At 36.3% G+C, this 21,527-nt stretch overlaps 1 protein-coding gene across 5 annotated transcripts in view; it reads right to left on the reverse strand.

Annotated features, from left to right (window-relative positions):
• The window catches only part of LOC150104071 (F-box only protein 3-like), a 345,412-nt gene that overhangs the window by 78,677 nt on the left and 245,208 nt on the right, over positions 1 to 21,527 (reverse strand). For all 5 annotated transcript variants that reach the window (XM_090396738.1, XM_090396742.1, XM_090396741.1 and 2 more), the window contains one exon: positions 18,295 to 18,417. In XM_090396738.1, coding sequence (XP_090252864.1) covers positions 18,295 to 18,417 — 123 coding nt within the window. The remainder of the gene's footprint in view (positions 1 to 18,294; positions 18,418 to 21,527) is intronic.

Below are 21,527 nucleotides of genomic sequence, written 5' to 3' on the forward strand. Positions count from 1 at the left end.
TCGCCACGCAGTACAGTCTTGGTAAAGGAGAGGCTAAGTCTCTGTATTAGAGATGTATTGTGCTTATCTTTACCCTGGAATAATTCCCAGTAAGGAAATTATCCCTTACCCCTAAAATTATTCCTAAAGGTACACATACTGCCACTGAATTAGAAACCTTTATGCAGATGTACATAAATTCACTTACATAGAGTATATGCAAAATACTTGGTCATGTTCTTCACCATGTGTTCTAGAAAACTATTTACAAATGCTGCTGGTTAGTAATTGTCAACAGTGTTTATCACAATGGGAAAAGCAAAGGATCTTTCGGAGTTCGATCAAGGGCTTATTGTGGGCACCCATCTGGCTGGAGCCATGATTATGAAAACAGCAGAGCGACTGGTTTTCAAAAGGTGAGGTATCCTGGTGGTTAAGCAGTGGAAAAAACTCCACACTGCGTGTTTAAGAGACTAACAGTGGTCCTATGACATTCTGTCAGGAATGGAATTGCATGATTGAGAAGGCTTCTACGGACTAACAGACCTTCCTATGTGGAGCAATTGACCGAAGCATTTAATGTAGGCTATTCCCTACCCATATCTCACCAAAGTATGTGCAGGAAATTGAATAGGATTGGTATTAGCAGTTGCATGCTTATACATAAAATAAAAGTTCTAATTCTGTGTTTCTAAGTGTGTTTCATTCCTGTCCATTGTTTAATCTCATTCCTTTTCACCATTATGAAGAAAAAATGTGTTATCTTACTTTTCAGAAACCCCTCGTAGTAATTGTATATGATGTCCATACACCAGTTATTATGCATTGAATTTTTTTTCAAATTTGGTGTTTGAAACTTAAAAAAATTTGCAGTTTCGTTGCAGTTTTCAGTTTAACTATATTCGGGGCTACAAAGAGACAACATGACAAAAATATATATTGCAATAACGCTCTGACAATTAGCTGAAAGGATTTTATATATTTGTGTGTGTGTGTGTGTGTGTACCAACATCTGAGAAGATGTTGGTACACATACATACCAAAGTCAAAAGCTATAACACAACAGTGCCATTTGTGGCATTGTTGTGTTATACTTTTTGATACCTGTATTATAATAGAGAGAGAGAAAGGAGTCTAGTGATATAGTTCTCAAACACCTAGATGTCATATTTTCCAGAGAAAATCGAATGAAGAATGCCATTCCAAAGAACAAATGTAGTAGGGAATAAAAGGGGACAAGAAGTAGGTCCAACAATTCCAAAGACAAATTATGCACTGATGTTAACTAGCAGCCTCTTGTCTCTGGGTATGCATTGACATACTCAAAGCAAAGTAGAAGAAGAAGGGGATAACCAGTTTAATGGAGTAGCACCTAGGAAAATATCTAGGGAAAAGAAATAATATAGACTAGCCATCTATCAAAAATTGACTGGAAGAAAATCTGTGTATGTGAGAGAGAGAGAAGTTGGTTGGTTGGTTTTAGTTTTAGATGAGTGACAAAGATTGTGGGAAGTCCGTGGAATGCTCCCTATGAGAATAGAGACTTCATGTAGCAGTAGGTTTGTGGACTTCAAAAACTAGCTGATAGGCAGAGAAGAGGAGACATGATAGAAACCTATAAGTTATTATTAAAGGGATTTTACAGGATTGACACTAAAGACTTTTTTTTCAGTACATGGCAGGAAGGAAGAGAACGAGGGAGGGTCACCTGTGGAAATTGCATGAGTGTGGTTACCAAGGGTGTTAGAACTAGAAGTTTTGTTTGGAGGGTGATGAATGGATGGAATGGGTTGCCAGAGGTAGTTGCGAGGGCTTCATCAGTGAATATGTTTTAAGAAGTATGATAAGTATTATGTCAATAATGGCTAACGTGTGAATAATGGATCTCCTGTAATGAGTCTTGACTCCACGGAGATACCCGTATTATAATAATAAATTCACAATATGAGCTATATTTACAACTCAATACAAAAGTCCAAAACAAATAATAATATAATACAAGAGTTAATATTTATCATCATCATCAAATTACTGTTATGTAAGCTCAGGGGTGTACAGGATAATTATGATAGTACTACATGAAAAATTACACCATTACTAACTTCCGATCAATAAATTCCTTCCAAATTAATCTGTTATCTGTCAAGACTACAATATTACCAGATCTTATATTTTGTCTTTTAAGGTGCTTTTTAATGTAACAATCCATCTACATCTTGGTCTTCCTCTGGGCCTTTTTCTTGTCAACCTGGCAAAGAACACTTGTTTTGCTAATCTTTTCTCTCTCTCCTATTCTATTTAAGTGACCATACCACCCGAGATTACCTCTATTAACACATTCCTGAATGCTAACAATAGCGAGTTCTTTCTTAATATCCTCATTTTTGATGGGATACTGTTATTGATGCCATAAGTTCACTCCACTAATCTTTCTCAGAACTTTGATATCAGAAGTCTCTAGTCTATGATCAAGTGTTTTATTTCTAACCCAGCTCTCAGATCCACAAGTTAAAACTGGATGGAACACTCTTGTATACAGCTAATTTAGTGTTTTAACTATTTCTTTCTTATTCCATAAAAATTTATTCAGCTGACTTCCTGCCATACCAGCTTACTAATTCAGATGTCTATTTCCATATTTAATATGCCATCTTCACTAAAAATTGTGCCTAAATAGCTGAAATGTTCTATAGGTTCACCATTCGGGATGCAGCTGATGTTTTCAATGTTTCTGCCTATTTTCATTGTCTTTCTTTTTATTGCTGAATTTTATACTAAATTTATTATGCCAGTAATTTAATTAAGGGATCTTGAAAACTTGTGCTGGATTTATTCAGAAGCATGAAGCAAAGGGCTAAGATTAACATAACAAATTTTAATTATGTTAATCTTATCCACATCACCAGATTTAATACCACTTTCCTCTATAATGTGATCCATACAGATGATGAATAACAGTGGAGATAATGTACACCCTTGTGGCACACATGACTTAACATCAAAACATCTCTTGTACCTCCTTCAATTCTAAGTGCTTATTTATAAGTCAAATAGAGACTATGTATTGCTTGATATAATGTCCCATTTACTCCATATAACTGTAGTGTTTTGAAGAGCTATCCTCTTGGCACCTTGTCATATTCCCAAGATTTCTCAACTATTTGCCTTAAAGTAAAAATCTGATCCTGACAACCTTTATTTGGCCTGAATCCAGCTTGTTCTTCACCAAGCTTCCCTTCCACAATTTTTCTTAGCTGTTTCTCAAGTATACTTGTATAAATCTTACCAGGAACACTCAGTGGGGAAATACCTCTATAATTCTCACATTCATTTTTATTTCCCTTTTTATAGATGGTACTATGAGAGCTTTGCTCCAATCCTCTGACCAGGCCTTTTGAATTACACAATGCAGACACTGTAAAATTTTTATACCTCCATATTTGAGCATTTCTGGCCAAATGTCATCTACCCCAGCTGCCTTTTCTCATTTCAGGTTTTTGATGACTTTCTACTTCAAATAGAAATATGGATATGTCTTCATGATTGCATTCCTGTTTGGGGTTTTCTACCATTGTGATGATGATGCTTGTTTCATTTGGCAGTCTTTTAAAGTAATTACTTTAGACATAGAATATCTTTATCTTCAGTTTTCATATCAACCTTTATCATCTCCGATTCCTTTTACAGTACTCTTTCCTCCATTTCTAAGCTTTTTCAATAACCTCTAGAATATTTTGCCACCTTCCTGATATTTATTTTCTATGTTCTTACCAAAGTTTTCCCATGGCTTTTGTTTAACTATTTTTGCATGGTGCTTTGCTTGCTTACATTTTTCTCTGTATTCCCTAAGAGAACAAGCTGACTTACTTGCTAGGAACTTTTTATATGCTTTATTTTTTTCCTTCATTGCCTCTTTAACTTCCTGAGTCCACCATGCAGTTCTGATTTTTCTATCCTTACAAACAACCTCACATTACATGCCTCTCTGGCTGAATCAATGAATGTTTTCTCAGGATATGCCATTGAATCTCCAAGGTTTGGTTCTTGTTTTCAAATTCTTTCATTTTTTCTTCAATGATGTTTGTCTATTTGAGTCTACAATTCAGCTCTGAAAACTGCTAAACCTTGGTTTGTTTTAAAACTTTCTTACACACTCTTCTTTTCAATATAAAATTCAATTTTATCCTGTTCAAAACTAAATACTCATGTTCCGAACCAGGGAAAACATTACTATAGTCCGACCACAGAAGCGAGAGCCGTCGTTGGCAGATTGCCAAGAAGAGTCAGTTCATGTTGAAGGGGGAGAAAGAAATAAGGCGATGTACAAATTGGTCACCAACACGCAAAATCACATGCTTTATAAGTAAAATTTTCCAACTGTTATGCAAGCAAAATAGTTACCACTTTAAAAACTACAATGATCATAAAAGAGAAGTTAATTTTCCGACGTGTAATAATAAACAACTCATCCCACAATACGGATTGATTATGCTATTATTGGAATGAATTCTCCTTCTTTCAACATGCGCAGAAGTGTTGAAGGGTCTAGCATCTGTGGGCATACTATATCAAATATAACACAGTCAATGAGACTTTTCTTATTTCTTGTCTTCTCTCTCCATGTGAATTTATGCACATTGTTATGTTGGAACACAGTGTTAGTATATCTAATCCATGATCTAATAATCCATGTCCTGAACAGAAATCCAGCAGGCATTTATCATTATTATTAGCTTTGTGCTTTTCTCCAAATTTTCCCAAAACATTTTTATATGTTTGGTAATCATTTCCTACTCGGTTGTTTAGATCTCCAACAAGGACCAACTTTTCCTTTTTCATTAAGCCAGCTGCCTCTCTAATGCCTCAAAAAATTCCTCTATTTCTTCCTAGGTAAAACCTTCTGTGGGACCATAAGCACAAATAAGCCTCACTGTCTAGTTCTCCATTCTGATATTTGCCCACATCACTCTGCTTGATATTGCCTGCCATTCAAGATGATTATCCTCATATCTAGTGTTGAATACTATAGCTACTCCCACTTTTCCCTGATTGTCATTGCCTGAGTATAACATTTTGTATTTGTTGCTTAGAAAGATCTCAGAAAGGATTAAGGTTGAAAGTTGAAAAAACTTCCAACAACTTTCTCTAATCCAGAATATTATAATAATAAGGTGTGACACCTTTTGACTACTTGTATATGAAAACATGACTTCTGCATTTACTTCAACCTTAGCATCACCTCTGTGTCTGGCTCCCACTGACAAGACCTCAATAAAGGTCGAAACTGATCTGGGTAGTGACCCTTCCCATAATGCATAGCATTATACATACCCATAAGGATATGTGCTTTGCATTATGGGATACTAAGGCAAGTGATGTGAAGTAATTAGCTTTTATATAAGAAATTCTCCCAGTCCTGAAAATAGTTCATGCATAAACTTTGTTTGCCTACACTTGGATAAAGGATTAAACTAAGTATATAATTTCTTGGCATCTTTAGTTGATACTTAAAGCTCAAAATATAAGATCCATAACTGTCATCTTCCCAATATTGAAATTCTGCAATATTAGGGAATGATTATACGAGAGAGATCTGGAAAGTTCTGTTAAACACCTAGAACAAAAATGATATTAAAGCAACTGATATAAACCATGAGAAAGAACATACTAGTAGCAGAGTTATGAAGGTATATGTTCTTATATCCTTGTACGTTCTTCCTTATGGTTATATCAGTTGCTTTAATATCATTTTTGTTCTAGGTGTTTATCAGAACTTTCCAGGCCCTCTCTCCCTCATAAGCCAAAGTGCTCAGGGATGAGGGAGGAGCAAATGATAATCTCAAGAGGCTAGCTGAAACTAGTATGTAATAAGGCCAATCAAGAAGTTGCAGTTAACCAACTGAACGTCAATATATTTTTTTGGATTTTTATTCCAGAGAATTGGGTGGGGGTGGATGCATTACACTTAAACATCTCTTCCAAATAAACAATTTGTCTTCTAGAGACAAAAACTGTCTTTAGAAGGAAAAAGTAAGATCTAAACATAGCCTGTAGCCTTTTGTAAGTTAAATGTGGAGGCCATCAAAATTTGAAAGCATCAGTCCAAACTAACATTCACTTTTATGTAAAAGATGAGTCAGGAATAATGTGCATAACTTTGATAAGAGATTATAGCAAAGCTATTTTATTATTATTGTTATTATTATTAATAACAATATGGAATCGATGGAGTCGATAGACTCATTGTAGGAGGTTCATTCAATAGACAACATATTTATCATATAGAATCTTAAAATCCTTAACACTCCTTGCATTAACAACACATTCTGATAATGCATTCCATAATTCTCCATGTAAAAAATCTAGTCCTCACACCCTTAAAGCCGGCCTGGCTGGCCGAGTGGTTAGCGTATCCGCTCTCCAGCCAAAAGGCTGCAGGTTCGAATCCTGCTGTGGGCATGGATGTTTGTGATTGTCTATGGAAAAACTAGTGGTGGTCGGCGGTAGATGGCGTTGGTGTAGTTGCGGTCAGGTGGTGGATTGAGTGATGGAGATGGAGAGCTGTCAATGCGTCTTTAGACTCCCTGGAGGTGTCTAATAATAATAATAACAACTTCCAGGAATGACCTCTGGTTCTTCCTCTCTCACATTCTACTCTTTTTATACCCTCCCCCGGGATTAATCTGATAAAATCCTCTCACTAACTTAAACATCTCTATCATATCACCTCTCTTCCTCCTATCCACCAAACTTTGCAATCCACATCTCTTCAACCTCTCTCCATAGCCAGCATTCCAAACTCCTGATATTTCAAAGTGAAAAATTTTACATAATCAAGAATATGATATTTAGCCATTATCAAGCTGTGGATCTTGGAAGTTTTTTTTAAAAAAAAATGAATTTTCAATGGCAAAAAATAAGAATAAGTAGGCTTGCACCTAGTAAAACTGTTATTCAAATATTTTTGCAATAGGCAATATTTAAGAGATACTTGTGCCATAATGATGAGAACAGAGTACGTGTAGACACAAAGATTAACGAAACAATTAAAATACAAATATAAAAGTCAAAAACTTTTATTGCCAAATATTTCAACCTGAAATTAATGAGTCATCATTAGTTGCAGGAAAGCTAGTAAGTACGAAGTAGAATGTTAAGAATGGATTATTTAAAAAACAGTACAAGGTGCATGATAATATAAAGAACAATGTCATCGATGTTGAATATCATGTGGGAGAGATATAGTAAACTGATACAAAAAAAAACCTTGATGTTTGATGAGAATTAGTTTTTTCCAGAGTTTTGGTATGAAGAGGCAGTTGTTCCAACATAGGAGAGGTGGCAGTCACACTGAACTTGGTAGATGCCAAGCAAGGAAAGAGAAGATCATTAATCTTTTAGAAGGAAACCATGATGAGATTTTGTTCATAGGAAAAAATATAGGCACTAGGTTGTATTTCTTGAGAATTCCAAACATTGGTTTAGAAATACCTGAAATATATGAAATTGGAACTCTTTTATGAAGAGTTTTGGGGTTGCTGGTAGAAAGCTTGCAGGAACGAAAAACATGCTGTATAGTCCATTGTGAGAAGCCATTCAATTGTAATGTGTTGAATGTTAAGAAGTTATTGTTTGAGATCATGTGGGTTAGAACATGTGATACAAGCATGATGCAGTAAAGTTTAATGATTCCAGAATTTTGAGAAGGATGATGAGTAGATTGCTGCATTAGTGACCAGTGAAGGTTGGTTAACGATAGATGGAGGCGATTAGTTCCCTTGAAGGGAAGTGGGAGAGTAAAATATCTACGAATGCTAGCTTGTCTTTTTCTATTTTCATGGTGAAATTTATCCAGGGGTGTAGATTATTTATTTTTGCTAGAAAGGCTGGTATGATGTCTTTCTTTCTGATGGGAACCAGATGAAGATGTTGTCCACATAATGTACCCATAGACAAATTAAAGATCCATTTTGCTCACATCGATGGCTTTTATAGTCTAACTAAGATCCATAAAGAAGAAATGTCCCTTCACTCATGTGTAGATTGCATTGATTCTCTGACTTATCGCAAGGCTAAGTTTTTTTTTTTTTTTTTTTTTTTTTTTTATCTTGACTGTTAAATGCCCAAATTGGTAGCTCTTGCTCTTTAGTAAGAAACCCTTCTGATTTCCTGGTAAAAGTGAACCATTTATCCCTTCAACTCACTGACTTAATAGTCAGCTACTACAATGAATCTTTATTTACCGCTGTCCCATTTGAAGATTCCCTTTTTACAAGCCTTATTTCATCTGCCAGAACAAACTTTATAAGCAGATAGAATGCACCTCGATGAGAAGCCCACTTTCTCCTGCACTTATGAATTTTCATATGGAGCACCTAGAAAAAAACCCTTTTCTTCTCCATACAGCCTCAACCTTCCTTTTGCTATGCTACGCAGACAACATCTCTCTCTCTCTATCACCTGGTCCCATCAGGAAGACACCGTGCCAGTTTTTTATGCAAAAATAATCTCCACCCTAGATAAATTTCATCATCGAATAGATCATAAATATCTATTTCCATGGAATCATAAAAACTTTACTACATCATGCTCATATCATATGCTCTAATCCACATGATCTCAAGCAAGAACTTCTTAACATCCAACACATTATGCAGCTGAATGGTTTCTCACAATGGACTATACACCATATTTTGGTTCCTACAAGTTGAAACAGCATGAAGAGTTCCAATTCCATATATTCCAAGTACAGGCAGCCCTCAGTTTACGATGGTTCAATTTATGCCGATTCACAATAATGCCGGATGCCTGCACGTGCTTTACTGTAGTGTGGTCTGACCGAGAAATGACTCTACCAGGCATTCCAGTGTTTGAGTGTTTACCGAGCTACTATGACGTATATGTATCAAACCTAGTTTTACTGTTGAATCTACCTAATTGTTCTATTTAATTTTTTTTACATACATACGTATTTAAATTGATAGAATACGTAATTACATACCATGTCTGATAAAAGAAGTGCAGAAAAGTTAACAGAACTTCGTGTTAAGAAGGCACGGAAATCAATCACACTTGAAAAGAAGATGGAGGTGATTCGAAGAATGGAAGATGGGTAGACATGTGCTAATGTCTGTAGAAGTATGAACTTACCTCCATCGACTGTTACTACAATTATGAAAAATGCAGATAGAATAATACAGTCTGTGCAACAATCTACGGCAGCACTAAATGCAAAACATGTAAGTTATAGCAGGGGTAAACTTCATGAAAAAAATGGAAACGTTATTATCATTATGGGTGGATGACTTGAATCAGAAAAACATTCCTCTGACGCAGGCTGTTATAACTGAGAAAGCAAAAACAATTGAGGATATTAAAAAGACAGATGAAGGTGAAGAAACATTTTTAGGAAGCAAAGGTTGGTTCATGAGATTTAAGTCTCGAAATAAGTGCCATAGTGTCAAATTATGTGGTGAGGCAGCAAGTGCAGATGTTGCGGCAGCAGCTGTTTTTCCTAAAGAATTTCAAGACTATGTAGAACAAGGAAGTTATCCTCCTAATCTCATTTTTAATGTCGATGAGACTGCTCTACTGGAAAAAATTGCCATCACGCACCTTCATTTCCTGTGAAGAACGTTCCGCTCCAGGTTTTAAAGCTGCAAACCACAGACTTGCGCATTTGTTGGGTGCAAATGTCTCCGGAACTTTGAAGCTTAAACCAATGTTGGTGTACCATTCACAGACACCATGCGCCTTCAAGGGTCTAAAAGCCATACTGCCAGTCTATTGGAAATGGAACAAGAAAACTTGGGTTACACAAGACGATTTTTATAGATTGATACAGAAATTATTTTTGTCCTACCATGCTTCGCTTCTGTAAAGAAAATGATTTGCCAGCCAAGGCATTGCTTCTCTTGGATAATGCCCTTGGACACCTCAAAACCTTGCTGAAGTAAGATTGGATGTCAAAGTTGTTTACATTCCCCCAAACACAACATCGCTTTTGCAACTGATGGATCAGGAGATTATATCAATCTACCTCCGTATAACATTTATTGAAATGGTAAGAGTCTTGGACACTTCAGGAAAAACTATTAAAGACTATTGGCGGTCATTCGATATTTTGAAGGGCATTAACAACATCAAGGCAGCTTGGCACAAAAGGTCAGCAAAGGGTTTAAAAGGAGCATGGCAAAAAATTCTTCCAGCATTTATGCATGATTTCGAGGAATTACAGCAAGAGGAGAATGTTATTGAAGACGTTACCAAGCTTGCGTGAGAGGTGGGATTGGATGATATTACAGCTGAAGATGTGACAGAAGTATCAGAGAACCATGATAAACCGCTTTCCAATGAAGACTTAAAAGAATTAGCTGAACAATTAAGTCAACATCCAAAGGAGGAGAAAGAAAACGAAGAAGGTCCTCTGAGAGATATAAAAATGGCCGATTGACAGTGTATCTTTGCAAGCATTGACTGATGAACTGTGCGAAATGGATCACAATGGGGAATGGAGTGCAAACGCAAAAAGGAGTGTAATCGCATCTATTTGACTTTCATTGAACTCCTTAAAGAAAGAAAAAGAAAATCTAGGCTGTTCACACTGGATACTTTTTTCAAAAAAAATGCAGGTGATCCGAAACCAGGAACTTCAACATAGAAATATGTAATATCTTTTCGAAGTTTCATATTTTTTGTATATAATTTTGTTTTGTTTACGTTATTAATAATTTTATTTTAACAAATATATATGTATGTATTATCAAAGCTTTAAATATAATAATAACTGGTAATTAGTTTACGGAATTAACAACGCATATAAAGTATATTAATTAAAGGTAACTTTAATGAATAACTTCTATGTTTCGGCAATGTCACATTGCCATCTTCAGGAACATAAAGATATGGTATGTGCACTCAGGAACTAACACAAAGCAAATGAGGAAGAAAGCAGGAAACTAATATTGTTCCTAAAGTCCTAATGGTGCCCTCTTGCGGGCTAATTTGGTAGTCTTGGCAGTTGGGCTGAAGTTCTCATAATGAAAGTCTCCCAAATTTGGGGCAGTTTCATGCACCCAAATTTGTTGAGGTTAGGAACGTTTTTTAGAGCTGCTGAAGATTCTTTGAATAATCTTTCGTATTTAAACTTGCTGCGATGGATTATTTTTGTTTTCTTCCAACGAATTTTATGGTGGGTATCTAAGGCATGGTCTGCCAGCCCAGAGCGGCTGTACTGGTGAAACCGGATGTAGTCTTGGTGTTCTGAAATCCTGATATTTGTTGTTCTGCCTGTTTGGCCAAAGTAGGACAATTTGCAGCTGCAAGGGACCTGGTATACAGGCAGAACAACAAATATCAGGATTTCAGAACACCAAGACTACATCCGGTTTCACTAGTACAGCCGCTCTGGGCTGGCAGACCATGCCTTAGATACCCACCATAAAATTCGTTGGAAGAAAACAAAAATAATCCATTGCAGCAAGTTTAAATACGAAAGATTATTCAAAGAATCTTCAGCAGCTGTAAAAAACGTTCCTAACCTCAACAAATTTGGGTGCATGAAACTGCCCCAAATTTGGGAGACTTTCATTATGAGAACTTCAGCCCAACTGCCAAGACTACCAAATTAGCCCGCAAGAGGGCACCATTAGGACTTTAGGAACAATATTAGTTTCCTGCTTTCTTCCTCATTTGCTTTGTGTTAGTTCCTGAGTGCACATACCATATCTTTATGTTCCCAAAGATGGCAATGTGACATTGCCGAAACATAGAAGTTATTCATTAAAGTTACCTTTAATTAATATACTTTATATGCGTTGTTAATTCCGTAAACTAATTACCAGTTATGTCTAACCAACGTATAAGTCTTACTACTAGAATCATGATCATCCACGGAGATGCAATCGCACGAAAGGCCCGTCAATACGGCAAATTGAGGTTGAAGATATCGAGGCAAATAAATCGTCTGACGTTCCTAAAACGCTGCCGGGATAACAAAGTGATCCCTAATTGTGTGAAATTGAAGCACCGTTTCACTTCCGAGAAAGCTCTACGCATTTATAACCGCACTAGCTTCGCCCTGTTAAGAGAACAAATTACCGCGACGCGCGTTCTCCTTGCCGATGAAAACAAAACCTTACGGGCGCTAGAGGAAGAGCTTTCTAATACACTCGGCCTTGATCTATGGTCTATACTTCATGACATCTCATGCACATCGGCAAGAAAGGAATTCGAAAAAATACGTAGTCGGCACGTGAAAAAATACGAAAACCTGACAAAGACTTCTACTTCTGTACTCCAGCCACCACTCAGCACTGTAGTCAACCTCTCGTCGGCAGTTTTAAAGCCTGAAGCACTCACCACACTTTCACGTGGTCACAATTTCGCCCTAGCTCCTAAAAGGATACCTGCTGAAGAAATCATGATCCAAATAGAGCGTGGAATTCGCAACCTGCCTAACCATATCGCCAACAACGTGAGACTGGATGTAGTCGGTGTTCTCACTAAAGCCAAACCTCCAAAATCCAACTTATCCAAAAACGAATATACAGCCCAACAAGAATTGAAAAACAACAAAAAAATAGTAATCACCAAAGCTGATAAGGGAAGTGCCACTGTGGTACTCAATCAAAAAGACTACAAAGGTAAGCTAAATTCTTTAGTACGAGACCGTACTACTTACCTCTCCATTGAATATAATCCGACCAGCTCTCAGATTAGAACTATCCACAGACTCCTTAAGAAAGTCACTTCTTGGCCTGTGGAAGTCACCAACAAACTTAAACCTTATAACTCTAGAACCCCCGATTATATGGACTCCAAAAAATACATAAACAAAATGTGCCATTGCGTCCCATAGTGGATGGCATTGATTCCCCCACATATAAATTAGCCAAACATTTAGCCAAAACGCTCACACACTACACTGGCAACACACCATCACACATAAAAAACTCTGTCCACTTTAAAGCCAGTATAGAAAACCTCACACTCCAACACACTTACATAATGGTCAGTTTTGACGTCTCCTCCCTATTCACTAATGTCCCACTCAAAGAAACCCTTGAGCTCATCCAAGCCAAGTTTCCTCCCGATATCTCTGCCCTATTTCAGTTCACAATGAACTCAGGCTATTTCGTTTGGCAAGGAAAGTTCTACAAACAGATAGAGGGGACAGCCATGGGTTCACCACTTTCGCCACCCTTGGCCAATTTCTTTATGGAGACATTTGAAGAAAAAGCCTTAAACTCCGCCCCACAAAAACCCACTATTTGGCTTCGTTATGTGGATGATGTGTTTGCTATTTGGCCACATGGCTCAGACACACTCCACTCCTTCCTAACACACTTAAACAACCAACATCCCAGAGTCCAGTTCACCTTAGAAAAAGAGGAAAACAACACCCTCCCCTTCCTAGACACTTTAATCACCCGCCAGCTTGATAGATCTTTGGTTTTCTCTGTTTACAGAAAACCCACCCACACTGGCAGATACATTCACCAGCAATCCCCCCCCCCTCACAACAATATGGGGTGATAAAAACACTATATAACAGGGCAAAATTAATCTGCTCAGATGACAAGGCCCTGACTATTGAACTAAACCACATCCTCAACACTTTCTTAGCCAATGGCTATAACCCCAAAAAAATCCAAAAAATACTAAAACCTGTAAACCACAACCCCCCTCCACAATAAAGATTACACCAAGTCTATCACCATCCCCTACATCCAGGGCACCTCTGAAAAAATAACCAATATCCTCAAAAAATATGACCTTACTTCCTGTTACAGACCATATAAAAAGTTGGCATCCCTTATCCGCTCTACCAAAGACCAACCACTTCCCCTAGACCTACCTGGTGTATACCAGGTCCCTTGCAGCTGCAAATTGTCCTACTTTGGCCAAACAGGCAGAACAACAAATATCAGGATTTCAGAACACCAAGACTACATCCGGTTTCACCAGTACAGCCGCTCTGGGCTGGCAGACCATGCCTTAGATACCCACCATAAAATTCGTTGGAAGAAAACAAAAATAATCCATCGCAGCAAGTTTAAATACGAAAGATTATTCAAAGAATCTTCAGCAGCTCTAAAAAACGTTCCTAACCTCAACAAATTTGGGTGCATGAAATTGCCCCAAATTTGGGAGACTTTCATTATGAGAACTTCAGCCCAACTGCCAAGACTACCAAATTAGCCCGCAAGAGGGCACCATTAGGACTTTAGGAACAATATTAGTTTCCTGCTTTCTTCCTCATTTGCTTTGTGTTAGTTCCTGAGTGCACATACCATATCTTTATGTTCCCGAAGATGGCAATGTGACATTGCCGAAATATAGAAGTTATTCATTAAAGTTACCTTTAATTAATATACTTTATATGCGTTGTTAATTCCGTAAACTAATTACCAGTTATGTCTAACCAACGTATAAGTCTTACTACTAGAATAAATATAATAATGTTACACATACTTCATGTGCATATTTTTTGACTGCGCGGAACATAACTTTGTACCTCCCATTAAAATTGGGTTCACGCCTGTTTTTTTTAGGAACGGAAGTGAGGCGTAAACCGAGGGCTGCCTGTATTTCCAACTCATTTCATGCTGGCCTGGTTGGCTGAGTGGCTAGCATATTCACTCTCCAGCCAAGAGGTTGTGGGTTCAAATCCTGCCAAGGGCATAGATGTATAGATGTTCATGATTGTCCTACTAAACAATTACCATCTGTATTACTCTGATGTAAAGGCATAGTATCACCTTTGATGGCTTTGATCCATAAAAAAATCAAATCAACTGATTTCATGAATCTTCAGTTTGAAATACATGACAATAAAAGTTTTTTTACTTTTATATTTGCATTTTAATTGTTTCATTTATCCTTGTATCTACATATAGTCTGTTCTCATTTTTGCAATGGGATTTTAATAGCATTCCCATGCTCAATATGTATTGTGCATAGCTTACAATAGTGAAACAAAATAAAACGTTTCTTACACATTTAACCAGCAAAGCAGTTTATTGTCTCCCTCAGAGTAACTGATGTGCTATATGCTGAATTTAATATGGTTCTCCACATTTTTTAATGCTTAATATATCAATATGCACCATTATATTGAATATGTTTATGGCTATGATGGGACACTGCTACTGTCATAAAATACCACAGATGTTTTCCAAATCAAAGAATGTAAGTGAGATTATTCAGCAGTTTTATTTACCAGAAAATGTAAGAGAAGGATTATTTCCTAGCACTTATATTTCATCTGAGTGTAAAGTTGAACCAGATGTGTGACAAGAAATTATTACTGCAATAGTACAGTGAAGTCTTCATATAAGTACTGTTATTTTCTTGGTTATCTCCACTGAGTCAAAGACTCATCATGGAAGGCTCATTTCTAACAATTCACACAATACTTTTCATACCTCTCCTTCAACTTGCACACTAAAAACAAGCACTTGAAACCACTTCTGCAAACCCATTCCACCAGTTCAACTCTGCAAGCAAAAAACTAGTCCTAATACCCTTGTTTACCACATTCTTGCAATTTTTTCTAGGAGTGACTCCTTGTTCCCAGGAAAAGGAAAGTCACTAGTGGAGTGCCTCAGGGGGTGTCTGTTTTAGGGCCATTACTGTTTAACTTGTATATTAATGATATTGGTGAAGATTTGGATGGAAATATTCAGTTGTTTGCAGATGATGCAAAGTTGGGACGAACCATAAAGAGTAGTGAAGATGTTGTGGCCTTAGAAGAAGACTTGAATAAATTGAGTGATTGGGCACGGAAATGGGGATGTGAGTTCAATGTTGCAAAATGTAAGGTTTTAAAATTTGGAAAACAAAGATGGGATGCAGAATTTATGCTTGGTGAGAATATATTGTTGGAAGTAGAGGAAATAAGAGATCTAGGGGTGATAGTGGATAAGGATCTAAAATTTAGGGGACACATAACCAAAATTGTGAAGACAACACAAAGGCTTCTGGAAATGATGCGGATGACACCGACGTGTAGGAGTAGGGAGATTCTTGTTCCATTGTATAAGGCTTTGATTAGGCCACACATGGACTATTATTCCCAGATTTGGTCACCGGATTTTCAGAAGGATGAAGAGATGTTGGAAAGGGTCCAAAGGAGACCAGCTAAGGTAGTTTCTGACCTCTGGAATGTCGAGTATGAGGAAAGATTGAGAAGTTGTAATTTGCAGAGTCTGGTGGACAGGAAGAAGAGGGGAGATATGATAGAGACCTACAAGTTGGTAAGGGGTTGTTATAGGATCAATGGTGGAGAAGTTCTACAGAGAATAGTGGGAGATCAGGGGGAGAAGCAGAGGTCATCCCTGGAAACTGTATAAAGAGGGTGTGAGTAGGGGAGTGAGGGGCAGGTTTTTTCGTGCAGAGTTGTGAATGATTGTAATGCCTTGCCTGAGAGTGTGGTGTCTGCAATAAGTTTGAGTGTGTTTAAGACACGGTATGATGAGATGTGTGTGTGTGATAAAAGGACCTACCAGATGAGTCTTTGACTCCATGAGGTCTTGGGGTAATAATAATAATAATAATAAAATAATAATAAAACCCTTTTAATAACATTAGTAGAAATGGTATAAACATAATGATGTTTATACCATTTCTACTCTTTTTTGCCTATCAATTAGTCTTTGAACCCCACAGACCTTCCATCTATCCACAAAGGAAGCATTTCAGAGACCTGCCATAATCTTAGTCATTAGCTTCGTGATTCTCTCCACCACTTTATCCCCATGGAATCAAGGCAACCCGATCTACATACAGTATTCTAATTGCAGCCTTATTAGAGCTTTATAAAAGGGGGAAAAAAGTTTAATTATCCCTGCTCATCAGTGTGTTTTTCAACAAGCACGTAATCTGATGTGTTGTTTTGGTTACTTTTGAAACATGCCACAATCACTCCCAAATCCCTGGCCTCATTAATTTCCTGCAGTTCAGTTCCATCAATGTAATATACAGCTTGTGATCTCTTCACCCCTAAAATTGCATTATCTTACATTTGGTCATGTTAAACTGACAGCTGTTATCTCCTGTCCATACTGCCAGTCTATTTAAATCATCCTGGACAATCTCTACATCACCTTCACTAAATATAGGTCTTCTTAGTTTTGCATTATTGGTGATTGAAGAATCACTAATAATGCAAAAAAGATATAAGAAATGATTCAAGTATTACAACTGAATACTTGAATCACTTCTTATATTGTTGATGTGCAAATTAAACAGCAGCAGCAGACCTTGTAATATATAATATACCACTGGTCACCCATCTTCTAATCGATTCAATTCCCCCATACACTACTCTTTGATACCTATCCATCAATCACCCTCTTATCCAAATCGAAAGTATGGAAAAGATTTTCATACATCAAGGTATTCTGCAAATGAGATCATGTAAAATATTATTACATGAAAAGTCTTCTATGCATGTCAAATACGGCATGAAGCATGATAGCATCTAGGAATCAAGCACAATGGCTGAAAGTTTGTAATGGACTCAGTGTCAACTGCATTTTTTTCTATGATGAACCTCAATTTACCCATCATGTATTCTGCAAATGAGAGCATGTAAAATATTATTATGCAAAAAGGCTTCTATCCATGTCATATACAGCGTGAAGCATGATAGCATCTAAGACTCAAGCACAATGACTGAAAGTTTGTAATGGGCTCAGTGTCAACTGCATTTTATTCTATGATGAACCTCAATTTACCCACCAAAGAATCAATAATGCTTGCAATTCACAGGCAGTCAGAAATAAATTCTTATATCACTGTTAAAAGTAATTTTTGACATTGCTTCAACATGCCATGAAGTATCCTTTTTGATCAGTTTGTTAGTCTGTTTATTCATGAAGATTTTAAAAGTGGCATTTATAAAATTCTTGACCAACTATGGCATTTATCAACCATCAATTTGTCTTTCACGAGCTTTATTTAATGGGTACAGGGCAAGGGTGAGAGTACATATTGTAAATATGAATTGCAAATGCTTGAAAATACACATTATTAAATGTTATGTGCCTATTTATTCTTTTTTTTTTTTTTATCATCAAGAACTGTATAGTCACTTTTTTTAAATTCAAAACACCATAATCCTGTAATTGTTCAGCATTGGGCCCATGTTTAAATTTTTCACTTAAACCTCTGCCAATCATGCAAGTTCTTCCTGACTTATTCTGCATATATTACAGATAAAAAGTGCTAAAGACCAAACAGCAAAATTTGAAGTAATGTGAATTCCTTTTCTCAGCATTAAAATCAAAATTTCTTTAGATGGTGACTTACGTAATTCGATATGAATAAAAGAACCTCTGTGGATGGATCGTACTCAATTCAGGTAGAAAACACGATGATATAGAAACAGTGATGTGCTTTGTTATCCTTTCAAAACTTGGATTCTTCTCAAATCTATTAAAAAAAAAATTCCATATAGCAAAAATTAAATCTGTGGCAGACTATGTACCATACATATTAGATTTATAAATGTTAAACTATCTTATTACAAAAACGTATGCAGGAAAGCAACATCATAATATGACTAAATTTTTTAATTTGTTCAATATCATAAAGATTTGAAACTTATTGAAATATATTAATTGGGGAAGGAGGAAATCGCTGCACAGACAAACAGACTTAATTTATCTACTGGTAAGGTTACTGCATTAACGTTTGCTATGGCAACATGTAATAATTAAAGAAAAAGAAATGGCATTAGCTGCAAATAGCATTTTGTAGAATAGTGATTTTAAAGGTGTGGTCCATCCTAAATTTATCTTGGTTTGCAATTTGTAAGTCATATTAAAATCATAGAAGTCTACTTTTCAAAATTATCTGCTTAATTATATGACTGACTGCAAATTATATGACTGACTGATCAAAATGTTTATATCCTGTGGGTTTGGAAGCTGAAATTTCACACAAAAGTAGCTCTGATGAGATAAATCTGAGAGCTTGAAAATCTCATTTCCGTTTACTCCTTGTGAATTAGGCTCAATGGTCTGTCATGACTAAGTAACCTGGCTTCTTTAAAATCTAAGTAATGCTCTGATAGGATGGTTAATCCTACCTGCATACCATATCATGTCTATTTTGCAGAGTCAAAAACCTGAGTTCCCTGGAGGAAAAACACTGACACCTCCATATTTCACTGGCCAACTTGCTTCAACTGAAAAGCCCTGACAGATTTTTTGCATCCTATTTGGGATTCAAAACCAGTTCTTTTCAACTAAAGAGCATCATTGAAACTGAATGAGGTATGGAGGTGCTAAACCTGAAAGTAGCAATTTTTATTTATTTATATTATTTTTGTGAATGTTGAAAACTGTGTACTTTGTAACCTATAAATAGCAACCATAACTAAACATTTGGTATATACAAAGGGATTCATGACAGTTATGATCTCAGCAATGAAGAACTTATTATTCAATTCTGTAATGTGCTCTTGACATGATGGGTATATTCAAATGCAAGGAATTATTAAATCACAAAAAACATCTTATATGAAAAAATAAATCAACCACATAACTGACAAAATGCAGGAAGATGCTATATTTAAAACTGGCTACTTTACCAATTTTTAATTATTAGTGACGCTGTTGTTGCTGGTGGCATGGCAACATGACACTGCCATAAACCAACTGATAGCAGTTTTTGTTGACTCTGTTTAGGATGTCACTACTCTCAGTATCTCTCTCTCTCTCTCTGAGTTATTATAAAGCTGTTTATAATTATGATTTTAATTAGCTATTGTTCATTATGCAGATAAAAGTCCAAGTAAGGGTACTGTTGTTTCCAGTGAAAAGAAGGAAGGTTTGTAAACCTGTTACGTTACATACTAAGTTTAAAATTATTCAATTTAGTGACGATGATGTATCAAACACAGACAGGCTGCAGGCTAAACTTACCTCACACAACTGTTGTTACAGTTATTAAAAACAAAAGATAAAGTTCTTAGTGAAGTGCTTAGTAATTTTTAAGTACTGTAGTTATTCATTTCTAATTTTTTGTATGCAAATATTATTCTAATTTTTTTCTTTTGCAGAATTGACATAAATGCTTTATTTATGCCAGTCATACATATATCGAATATCAGTGGTGCCCATTTAATTTATTTAATTATTTATTATTATTATTATTATTATTCGTGACACCTCCAAGGAGCCAAAAGACTCATCGCAGGAGGACACCCACTATACAACTGTCTCCACCACTACACTGAACCTATACTACCAATCATCTTTTAGAAAATATTTTGCTGCTTGCAAACATCCTATGTGGCTTGGGCTTATGAAACTTGGCCACCCCTGCTGTATATGGCTGCTTAAAAATGCTATTAAACCATTACATGCATCTACAAATAGGGAAGGGGCAATGATTCGATATACAATGGTGGTTTGGAACCTAATGTAAGGGTACACCTGTACATATATCTGTTTGATAACTTAGTGTTTCTGCCTCAATGAACTTTTCCTACTGTCATTTATTTCTATCAACATATTTAAGTCCAGAGAGTTTCTTGGTCAAATTAATTCGAGAAACAATAATTCTGGTGAAAAGACATACATGGAAAAGTATAAAAGACAGAGAATTTCTAATTGCTAGTTCGATTTCCTGAATAGCAAACTCACTTTATAACCAATAGGATGCAGGTTCAAATCCCACCATGGGCATGGGTGTTTCTGAGGGTCCTTTTAGTGGGAGATGAATTGCATTGCTTAGTGTGAAACCAATATACTATTTACTGGAGGCCTAAAGTGGCTTAGAAAAATTTTAAAAGTTACATGTCTCACTCTATATAGCAGGGTTTGCAGGTAATGCAAAAAAATTAAAATGCAGAAAATAAATAAAATTAAAAATTCTTAGCCCACTCAGTATGGGTTTACAATCTTTCATGGGCAGGAGTCACACACACAAAATGCAAAGTGAGAGCTTTTAATCCAGGTGAGCTGTTTTTTTTTTATTTATATCTTATTGTCACTCAGATTATCTTTTTTTTTTTCCAGAATAAAATCATTGTTTTTTTATCGTTGTTTTATATCATTACGTGATACCTCCAAGGAGTCCAAGGACTCATCGAGGGAGGGCACCTACTCTACAACTCTGTCTCCATCAACTACAGCAAATGGCATCAATCTACACCAATGCCATCTACTGCCCACCATCACTAGTATTTTCACAGACAACCACATACATCCATGCCCACAGCAGGATTTGAGCCTGCAGTCTTTTGGCTGGAGAGCAGATATGCTAACCAATTTGCCAACTAGGCTGGTAGTTTTATACTATACCAACTTAAAGGTATAATATAAAACTTTTACAGTAGCTACTCTACATAATTCAGAAAACTTGGTCAAAAGATCAAATTCCAGATGGTTTGCAGTAGAGCTCTCATAAGACATATCTATAATAAAAAATGAAATAATGTGAGAATTAGAGAAATTTCCTTGTTAAGCATCCTAGGTAAAGTTTTATATAACCATAATAGAGAAAAAGGCACAGAAAACTGTTGAGGAGAAACT

The sequence above is a fragment of the Typopeltis vanoorti genome, chromosome 8 (genome assembly GCF_054136105.1).
Source record: "Typopeltis vanoorti isolate ZY-2024b chromosome 8, IOZ_Tvanoo_1.0, whole genome shotgun sequence".
Lineage (NCBI taxonomy): Eukaryota > Metazoa > Arthropoda > Arachnida > Uropygi > Thelyphonidae > Typopeltis > Typopeltis vanoorti.